The following is a 10,404-nucleotide window of genomic DNA, read 5'->3' on the forward strand; positions in this document are numbered from 1 at the left end:
TCGGTAGGACAAACACAAACACACCATCTGGAGGGAGGGGAAAGGCTTTTTTGACCCCACATGCTGCCCCTGCCCCGAACTGCAGCCCGTGAGGTATGTGTGGCTTCGAAGTGGTGACTGCTTGCCCCCTCGTATCGCTCTGATTTTCCTGTGCTTTAAATCTGTTGCCCTCGCAGCCTTATGCAGGGGCAGATCCCCTGTCCTTGGACCTCCAGCCCTCATGGGGCCAAGCCCTTACCCCCACCCCCCATTGGCTCCCCTGGCCTGCCCACGCCCGTCTATGGAATCCCAGAGGGCTCAGATCCTGGGTGGCCCCCACCCTGGCTGAGAGTGAGTGCCTCTCTTGCCCCCTGCAGTGCCAGGCACAGGGCCCGGGTGGATTGGCCCTGCCGAGGAGCCGTAGGCCAAGCGCAGAGGAGGCCATAGGCTGAGCCAGCAAGATGGAGGCCGGAGGTGAGCCAGGCTGGGGCGAAGGTCCTGGCGGGATGGGGAATGGGACACATATGAGGACACGGGGCCTTTCCCCTCTAGGGGGTGCTGGATATTCCCCCGCCCCGGGCCCTGTTCTGCCCCATAGGATATGGGTCACTTCCCTCACTCGTACCCCGTGGTGGCAGGGCAGGGTCTGTTTTTATATGCCTGTGCTGTGCTGTGTTCTAGTGGAGAAGGCTGGTCAGAGGAGGGCACATAGCGCTAGGAGCAGGAGATGGGGAAGTTCAAGATGATCCTTAGATCCTGCGCCAGGCAGTTCCACCGTCTTGGACGGGTCCCCAAAGAATTTCTGTCTCTCTCACAGACGAGCTTCACCTGGGTGGTAGAAAGTGCCATGGGACTGGAGGAGTGGGGCTGTCAGCCACAATCCCCATCCCAGAGCTTTCGGCTCTAGGGGCCCAGGCCCAGGGCCTTGAAGAGAAAGAACAAGACTCTAAGATAAGACAGGGCAAAAAAGGGAACAAATTACTGGTGTTGGGCCAAGTGAATTAGAGGCTGGTGGTGCAGAGAAGATTCCTCCATCGCTGTCTGGGGCTGCCCCCAGTTCATGTAATTGATTAGCAGAGCCTCACAAGTCTTCCTTGACCTCCAGAAGAAGGCAGAATGGCTGATCTCCCCTCCCAAGGCATTGATCTGGTGTGGATGCTGCCAGGGAAGTACAGTGGGGGAGGGGTGTCGCAGGTCAGGGCAACTGCCCCTGTATTTGCCACTCATGGTCCAGTCAGGGAAACCACTTTAGGCTTCTGGCCCCCAGTCATCACCTCTCTTGGGCGGATACCTGCGTCTCTCTCCTCCCTGCCCGGAGGATTTCCAGGATGCACAGCTCCCTGCCTACACTGTGAGTTCCCCAGCAATTCAGACCCCCTCAGCCGGCCTGCTTTGCCCTCCTTCCTCCGAGGCTACAAACAGCCCAGTCTCCCACGGCTATAAGGTATCACACAGCTGTTAGCAAGCACATGGATTCTTAAGGTATAAGCATTGCAGGGAAACCCTCTTAAAACCCAGCAGAGAACCAACACACCTGCTAATAAGCTTTCCAGAGATCACCCTGCTTCCAATCAGGTAACTCACAGGCAGTGGGTTTCTCCTTGGGGAGCAGCTTCCAGCGGCTGAGGTTTTGCATAAACAGAGGCGTTACATTTGCATATCCCTCCCCCTAGAAATTTCCTGGGAAACGTACTTAACTTTAAAAGGCCCAATAGTTTCAGATGGTCCCTCAAAGCCCATAACGCTTCCCTAGGTTTCCATTGTAGACGTCACATACAGTCCCACAATAATACATAACCGCCTGCCTTTGTAATGCAATGAACTCCTAAGCTACTTAAACTTAGTTCTGTAAGGTATGGCCAGGATTGTGCAGGAAATCATCTTATCTGTCCTGTGTCCATGCAAGGATCCCCCTCCCTCCCACCCACCCGGGGCTGGACTTGATGGCGGGAGACAGTGGCTGGTGAGCCAAGCCTGTTTCTATAAATAATCCGGAGAGAGTAGGAGACAAAGTGAAAGTCGGTCAGACAGACTGAGCTGCGGCTCCTGCATGCGGCTGAGGGAAGCAGATGTGAATTCAGCCCCCCCTGTGGGGCTCCACAGGTGATGGGGTGTGGGGACAAGAGGGTGAAGGCGGTGTGGGCGGGGGTAGTTAGCCAGCAAATAGCTGATCCCTAGAACCCTTTCAGGGCTGCCCTGCCCCATCCTATGGAATCAGGGGAATCACCATAATCTTGGTCTCCTTCCCTCCAGCAGTGGATCAGTCACGTCTGTAGCATGTTGTCCTGCTTCGCTGGTGCATTTCAGGCCCTTGCCTGGCCTATTTCTCAGCCCTTTCTTTAAGGCAGGGACCGGACTGGAGCACCATGGTGCCGGGGTTTCCACAGAAGTGTTGCGATTTAGTGGGGGGCTGGGAGCTAGGGCCCTGCGGTTCTCTCCCCAGCTCTGGGACGGGAGTGGGTTGTAGTGGCGAGAGTGGGGCGGCAGGGAGTTGACTCCTGGGTTGTGCATCCGTGACCCCAAGAACCGCAGCACCCAGATCTGGATCTAGGCTTTTAGCTTGTCCCCTCCCTGGCGTCTGAGCACCAGTGATCCCTGGGGGAGGACATTAACTTTATACACCTCCGGTGTGGGGGAGACTTGCCTGTGATGGTGGGGGCCAGGGTGAGCTCTGGGTTCAAAGCCACACCCTGCTGCTGCTCTGTGCTTGGCCTCCCTGCTGCAGCCATTCAAATCCCGTGGGCATCTCTTGCACTATTAAGAGCTGCGGGACTTGTCCCTGTTGGGAGCAGCGGGAGGCAGCGAAGATACAAGGGGCAAATATCCCTCCAGATGCTGCAGATTCCTCCAATCCCCGTCCCCCCTCCCGTGGTTCTGGGATCTGGCAGCAAGGACAGGGAGCCCGGCTGGCGAAGGAAGGATCCCCTGGTTGGATGCCAGAGAGCCGGGCACTTGCTGTTCCCTGGGTGCTGCTGTGAAGGCTGTGGCTGGTCGTTTTAACCCCTTTGTGGGCAAAGCCCAACTGGGGTTTGCGACTTTCATGGCTGCTTTCTGCAGCTGTGTGTGTGTGTGTGTGTGTGTGTGTGTGTGTGTGTGTGTGTGTGTGTGTGTGTGTGTGTGTGTGTGTGTGTGTGTTTGGAGTACCCCCTTGTGGGCTGTTGGTGTCATTGGTGTGTGCTGCCTGCATGGTTGAGAGAAGGCTACACCTCTGCCCTTTGAGCTAAGGGGGAATCTCCTCCCCCTTCACCCCTTTTGCTGGCAGCAGTAGTAGATCCCGTATCCTCCCATTAGGGCAAGATGATCCACGCTTCTTAACGTCATTTGACTGGAGGGTTGTACGAGTGTCTCCTTGTGGGGTGCAAGCTGTGTGTTGCGGGGCGTGGAACAGGCACCCCTGACTGCCATGTTCAGCGGGGGCGGGAGGATGGAGGCACAAGTGCGCCCCTTTGGTAGGCACTGGGAGCTGCATTAGCCCTCCCTGATGGGGCTGTTCAGTGTGTCCAGGGGCAGACCCGGGGGTGGGGGTGTTGCAGGAGCGCTGCTGTGTGGACCTCTCTCTAGCCAATCCCCAGCTGAGCCGCCCTTTGTGGCCAATCAGGCACCGCCATCCTGCAGATACACTCAAAATCCCCACCCCCTTTTGTGACTGCATGCCTCTTCGCTGAGCAGGGGGGTGGAAGGGCTGAAAGGGGAGCTCTGTCCACCAGGCTGGGTGCCCCACCCCTCCTGACTCCTCACGCTGCTCCCTTTCTGTTTCCCTTACAGGGAAGGAGTTCCTAGCCAAAGCCAAAGAAGACTTCCTCAAGAAATGGGAGAACCCTGCCCAGGTACTGTGCCCCCAACCCAGATCACCCCTCAGCCCCCCAATCAAGGCCCCTGCAGCCCCAGGCTGATTACTCTGCAATCACCCCCGGATCTCTTGCCCCATCACTGAGCCACTTTGCCACACAGCCTCCGCTGAGGGTCTGGGGTTATTTTTGCTCCTGGGGGATGGGACTCAGTGCTCTTCTTCCCCCCCGCCCCAATCCCCAATCTGCTGTCTGGTAACTGGAGGGCCAAGAATAATGGAGGTTCAACTCCTATCTGCTGGGGGAGGGGAACACTAACCATGTGGATCTCCTCCTGATCCAGCCTGTCTCCCCCTCCCCCATTCTCCTCCTAAGGCTCCAGCGTGGTCATCCAGCGTAGCACCAGATTGGCTCCCAGGGGGGTTGTGCTAACAGGGACCCTGTTCAAAGGGCCTCCATTTGCTGTCTCTCCCCACTGGAAATCCCGCTTGGGGTGGTTCTGGATAATTCCTGAGGCAGAGCTGCTGGTCCCTCTGCAGCACTGTCACTTTGCTAGTCCTCCCGCACACCCTGTGTCATTAATACTATGGCACAGATGGGGAAACTGAGGCCCAGAGGGGAAAGGGACTTGGTCAAGGGTATAGGAAGTTGGTGGCGGAACTAGGAAGCGATCTTTTGACGCCTAGTCTCCTGCCGTCTGACCACTACACTTCACTCCCTCTCCTCAGAGACCAAGGGCTAGAACCCAGGAGTCCTGACTCCAAGCCCCTCCCCTGCCACTAAGCCACCAACCCCCACTGAATGGAGCTGGGCGGGTTGCCTGTCTGGAACTTGATTTTGGTTCTGCCCAAGGAGCAGGGAATCCCTTGTCTGTGTCTCATTCAAAATGTAGCGATTACCTTTGTTGCCCTCTGGTGGTGAAATGTGACATCTACTTCTTCATATCAATTATCAGGGGGTAGCCATGTTAGTCTGTATCCACAAAACCAACAAGGAGTCCGGTGGCACCTTAAAGACTAACAGATTTATTTGGGCATAAGCTTTCGTGGATAAAAAGCCTCACTTCTTCAGATGCATGGAGTGAAAGTTACAGATGCAGGCATTATATAATGACACATGAAGAGAAGGGAGTACCTCACAAGTGGAGAACCAGTGTTGACAGGGCCAATTCTTCATATCAATGTTCTCAAGAACAACCCCAGTGCGGTGCTAGGGGGTGCTGTGCTGCAGGCAGTGGGGGTCTTTGACCCCCTCATGGTCAAGACTCCAGTCTTGCAATGCAAATCCCACTGTCCCGGGCAGGTTCCTTCCTGATGCCCGCAGGACCAGTCTGGCGCCCCATCAGGTTTGTTTTCCCCCTTCCAGAACACGGCCAGTTTGGATCAGTTTGATCGAATCAAGACCCTGGGCACAGGCTCATTTGGGAGGGTGATGCTGGTGAAACACAAAGAGACCGGGAATCACTATGCCATGAAGATCCTGGATAAACAGAAGGTGAGACGCCGGGGGCTGCCGCCGAGATCTTGCCTGGGGCCGTGGAATCCCCAGTGCGAGGGAGGGATTTGGAATTGAACCCTGAGTGGGGATTCAGGAGAGGGGAGTGCATGGGAGGCGCAGGGGGTGCTGCACCAACAGAGGAAGATCTGATGTTGCTATTTCCTTTTCTCTCCCAGGTAGTGAAGCTCAAACAAATTGAGCATACCCTCAATGAAAAACGGATACTCCAGGCCATCAACTTTCCATTACTCGTCAAACTGGAGTATTCTTTCAAAGTAGGTGTCCTTGGCTTGCCAGCCCGGCCCCGGTCTGTATCTCCCCCCCGACTCCCACAATCCCCTTGATTTGTTTCCTATTTAAAACCAAAGCTGTACTGAAGGGGTGGAAGGGCACAGTCTGCATCTCTTGTATCTTGAGAACAAACGTTCCTGGCGTGACGTCTGGGATCAGGTTTGGAGCTAAGAAAAGTCAGTTTGGATCATTCCCCTTTTTCAGTCTTTTCTGTTCTGCTTTTGACTCCAGGTTTTGAACAGTGATGGTTGACCCGCCAGTCAGTTTTGCTTTCGTTCCTAGTCAGTTTCAGTTTCCAGCTCCCTTGTGCTGCCCTCGGGCATGAGGTCTGGCTTGCGGGGGAGTCTCAGAGGAAGTCCTAACTTCATGCGCATTTGGCTTTGTAGAGACTTTGAAACCATCTCGTGGGATCGTTTCCTCCTGATGGGAGTTTCTCTGAAAGCTAAAATTCAGGCCCCAGCGTTGGGGCTTGGACCCTCTTCTCTAAACCTGGAGTTTGAGGCCTGTGAGCTACACCCTGTGTGTGTAGGGGGGAGAGCAAAGGTAGTTGTGCCTTTGAGCTCCACAGCCCCCCCTGTGGCCGGCCTGATTAAAGAGGGGCTGGCTCTGAAGGGAGACCTGTCTCCTGTCTGTCAGCCTGAGGTTAATGGGTTGTAGCGACGAAGAGTCGTCAGCTCAGAGGAGGCTGCAGGATAAATCGCAGCCCCTGCGGGAGCCCGGAGGCCAGGGTGATGGGCGTGTTAGTGACAGGCAGTGCTGGCAGAGTCGTTTTCTTGAGGCCCCTCATCGTTCTAGGGGTAAATAGTTTTGATTTCTGGCCCCTTGTCCGCAGAAGCTGCTACAATGGAAATGTCCCCCCTGCTCCGTGCCGGCTGCCTGGGGCTGGGCTGCGTAGCTCTCGGGTGACACAGTAGCAGTGGGGCCAGCGGCTTCTGCTACACAGTCTGTCTCGCTGAGCCAATCGATTCTCCTACGACAGCGTAAAATAAATCCCTCGCAGCTGAATCCGCAGGTGTAAATGTGGGAGAACTTTGTTGAAATCAATGTGACTGCTCTGGATTTACCCCGCTGAGCTAGGAGTCTGGCCTGGTACGTGCTGACTGGGCCCCATCAAGGTCCCACTAGGGTGTTGGGGCCTGTTTAGTTGGCAGAGGGTCAGGAAGGCCCATGTCACGCAGACCAGAACTGCCTGAGCAGGGAGACCAAGGATGGGCTGAACTGCCAAGGCTGAGCTCCCTTCGTCCCCTTAGAGACAGCAGGGTTCAGGCTTCATTCCCCTTACGCGCTAGGGCACCCACCTTTACCCTGCTCCTGGCGCTCAAGGCGTAACCCTCTTAATTTAGGCACCTAGCCTCACCCTTCATGGGCTCAGGGCGTCACCTCACACTCTGCGGGTTTGCAGGGTCTTTTCCCAGTGAAAGAGCCTCATACAGAAATATCCTTAACCTCTGTTTATTAACAGTTACTGTCACGGACTCGCAGATCGTGCTCACTCTTGGTCCCATGCAGTCCCTGGTGGGAACCTCCTTCAGTGTGACAGCCCTTCTCAGGGGTCCACTTTGTCTCGGGGGTTAAGCCCCTCCACCTCCTGGAACCGCACCTCTCTGAGCCTTAGCACACCTGTCTCTCGCCGTGGGCCCCCTCAGGGAGTCCACTTGCTCTGGACCCCCAGGACCTCCACTCCCAGAGGGAATAATGCAACCTTGTTCTCTAGACCGGAGCCACTCTCAGCCAGCATTAAACAGGAGGCTTTATTGAGCATCTGAACACAGCACAGGAAACTCTCAGGGCCCTCGGGCTTGCCCTCCCTCAGCACAGCACATCCAAGTCTCGCCTGCATCCAGGTGGGCTCTGCTTGCTCTCCCTCTCTAGCCCAGAGCCCCCCTGCTTCCCATCTACGCATCCCAAGTTCCATCCCCGATCCTCTGTAACAACAAACTCCCTCTCCCATCACCTTGTTAAACCAGTAACACCCAGGGAAACTGAGTCCCACCCCCTCTGCATGCAAACCATTGAAAAAACCAAGAAACCCCCCCACTTCATCACAGTTACCAGAACAGAATACACACGCTACTCATACAATGCCCATCACTCCCAGTAAGCAGACGAACTTTCCCTGCTGGCCAGTCAGGATCAGCTCGTCCTGGGACTCCAGGTTCTGCATGGTGTCATTGGCAGGGTGTTGAGATCTGGCAGCGCTGATGCTGGGCTGTGTCCTGCAGTTGGTTCCCCAGAACTTCCTTTTGAACCCAGTTTATATAGTGAAACTTGAGTCCTGCTTAGCTCTACCTTAACCAATCGTTTTACTGAAGTGTTACAAAATAATTCTCTCACCAATCCTATCGTAGTGCGCGGGAGAAACGGTGAGTATGGGGGCTCGGGGGGGGCGGGGTGTGAATACGGGACCCGCCCTGCGTTAGGTGGTATCGGCCCAGGGGTCCTGGGGGCTGGGGAGAGCAGTGTGCCCGGGCCTGGGGGAGCAAGGCTTAGCAGTTTTGGAGAAAGGGCCGGGTGTGTGTGGTGAGATCGGGCTGCTGCAGGGCGGTGCCCCCCATTCACCCTGCTTGCTTTACCCAGCAGCTCTGTGCTGGCCTGGCTGCATTCCCCCCCCGCCCCGTGAGCCCATAGCCCTAGAGCCTCATTTCATCCCTGTGCACCCCTGCCCTGTCCCTCCATGCCCCACACTGCTGCACTTTGCTGCTGCCTGCGACCCCACCCACCGCACCTCATTGTGTGTCTGGAGGGTCTGTCTAGGACAGTGGTTCTCAAACTCGGGCCGCCACTTGTTCAGGGAAAGTCCCTGGCAGGCCGGGCCGGTTTGTTTATCTGCCGCGTCTGCAGGTTCGGCCGATTGCAGCTCCCAGTGGCTGTGGTTCGCCGCTCCAGGCCAATGGGGGCTGCGGGAAGCGGTGGCCAGTATATCCGTCGGCCATTGGCCTGGAGCAGTGAACCGCGGCCACTGGGAGCTGCGATCGGCCGAACCTGCGGACGTGACAAGTAAACAAACCTCCTCCACTAACATTTCCCATCCAAAAGACGCTAAACCCCTTCCTGTCCCTTCTTCTTAAAACAGCCAATCAAGGAAAAGGTGGCTCTCAACCTGTGGTCTGTGGACCCCTGGGGTTACAATTTCAAAAGGGGCCTGCACCACCATTCAAAAATGTTTAGGGGTCTGCAAATGAAAAAAGGTTGAGGACCACCGCCCTGGGGTATTGCACCCTGATCGCTCCAACCAGGTGTTGGACGCATTTGCAGGGGTGGTTTTGTTTGGGATCCCCATCTTCCTTCATCTTCCCACTCCTACACATCCACTCACCCCCTCTCTAGCCATAAGCTGAGAACAGTTGGCTGATCCCTTCTCCCTTTGCATTGCCTGCATGCAAGTCCCACTGGTAGTGCTGCCTGCAACCTTTTCGGCTGGTTCAGGGAGCACCAGCCCTAGGGGTCGTGGTCTCTGCCCCCCAAAATTTGCTAGTAAATGAATGTTTGCTGATCGGGGGCTGGTGCTGTAAAGGGAGAGGAGAAGGCTGGCAGTATAAAATGGAACCATCCTGCTGCCCACGCGGGGGGGGGTTGCCCCGGTGGCCATTTCACGGCCTCTGGGCTGTGTGTGCTGGGGGCGGGGGGCAGTTGCAGTGTGAGCGGGGCCCGGCCAAATACACGTCGGTTTGGGTCAATTTCACAGCTGGGGCTTTTTCAAACAATGAATTTCATGATTTCTGCCTTCAGCCGAGTGACACTCACTGGCCGGGCTGACAAGCTGTCAGGGGTGGCTCGGGCCCGGCCCCCGCGGCGCGGGTCCGGCTCGGCTGCGGCCGCCGACCGGCTCCGGGCCGGACCCAAGCCCCGCGACCCCAGCCGAAGCTCCGGCGGGCGCGTGGCTCCATTGCTGGGGGCGGGTTTGCCACAAGCCGCCCCGAGGCATTGGGCCCCGGGCCAGGCTGTCTGCCTGTTTCCACAGCACTCAGTCCACCCCCCCACCCCAAGCACACCAACTTTGGGCATGGCGCGAAGTGCGGTGATTGGTGGGGCGTTGTGGGGAGGAGGTGGGGATTGGCGGAGGCAGGCGGGTGACGCGCGCTGATTGGCCGGCTGGGCGCGCGGCAGCGGCAGGCGCACGCGGGTGGCTCGCCGAGCTCGAGGAACCGCCGCCGCGGGGGGGAGGCGATAACGGTCTCCGAGTTACCTCAGGGCAGCGCGCGCCGGAGGGAGCAGCGATGGGCAACGGGGCCATGTCCAAGGAGGGCGGCGAGCCGGAGACCAGTGAGTGCTGGGGGGATCGGGGAGCAGGGAGTGGGGGGAAGGGGAGAGCGCGGGGCCTGAAGGGAGAATCGGGGCCCGGGGGGGGGTCCTGTTCTAACCCCCCAGCCTGTCTCCCTCTGTGTGTATTCACCAGCCGGTTGAATTTCTTGTTTCTCTCCGGGGCGGAGGTGTGTGAGCTTCTTTTGGTTTCATAGATAAATTATAGATATTATAAATACATGAGCGCTGTCAGGAGCGGAGGGGGGGAGCCCTGTGATTAGCCCTCCCCCCAAAATCCCCTTTTCCCACAAAGAAGCTTGAGAGACCCTGCTGACCTGGGTCCCCTGTAACAGGGGATGGGAGGGAGTGGGCCTAGGAATTTAGGACAGGAAGTGAAGATGAAGGAACCCCAGTTGAATTGTGGTGGGTATTTCAGGGAGGCAGAATGGAATCACGCCAGAGTTCAACTCTGACTCTTGAGTGACGAGGAAAGGTGGAGGAGATCTCTGGAGAGGCAGCCGGAGCAGAAAATCCCAAAAAGGGTTAAGGGAAAACGGGGCTTTTGCAGACCTCAGGAGTAAAATAGGTCCGTAGCAGAGGTGCATTA

The 10,404-nt window shown here is 56.9% G+C and overlaps 1 protein-coding gene across 1 annotated transcript; it reads left to right on the top strand.

Annotated features, from left to right (window-relative positions):
• The first annotated feature begins 440 nt into the window (after positions 1-440).
• On the top strand, positions 441-5,623 carry LOC135977174 (cAMP-dependent protein kinase catalytic subunit alpha-like). Its single transcript, XM_065576475.1, has 4 exons — positions 441-453; positions 3,745-3,806; positions 5,133-5,261; positions 5,441-5,623. Exons 1-4 carry the CDS (start codon positions 441-443, stop codon positions 5,606-5,608), a joined length of 372 nt encoding a protein of 123 aa, XP_065432547.1. The 3' UTR covers positions 5,609-5,623.
• The last annotated feature ends 4,781 nt before the right edge of the window (positions 5,624-10,404 follow it).

Source organism: Chrysemys picta, chromosome 22 (assembly GCF_011386835.1).
Source record: "Chrysemys picta bellii isolate R12L10 chromosome 22, ASM1138683v2, whole genome shotgun sequence".
NCBI classification, from domain to species: domain Eukaryota; kingdom Metazoa; phylum Chordata; order Testudines; family Emydidae; genus Chrysemys; species Chrysemys picta.

Excerpts from the sequence above, each read along its gene's own strand:
- LOC135977174 (XM_065576475.1), top strand. Across the intron at positions 3,807-5,132 it reads AATGGGAGAACCCTGCCCAG|AACACGGCCAGTTTGGATCA; the intron begins GTACTGTGCCCC and ends TCCCCCTTCCAG. Across the intron at positions 5,262-5,440 it reads AGATCCTGGATAAACAGAAG|GTAGTGAAGCTCAAACAAAT; the intron begins GTGAGACGCCGG and ends TTTCTCTCCCAG.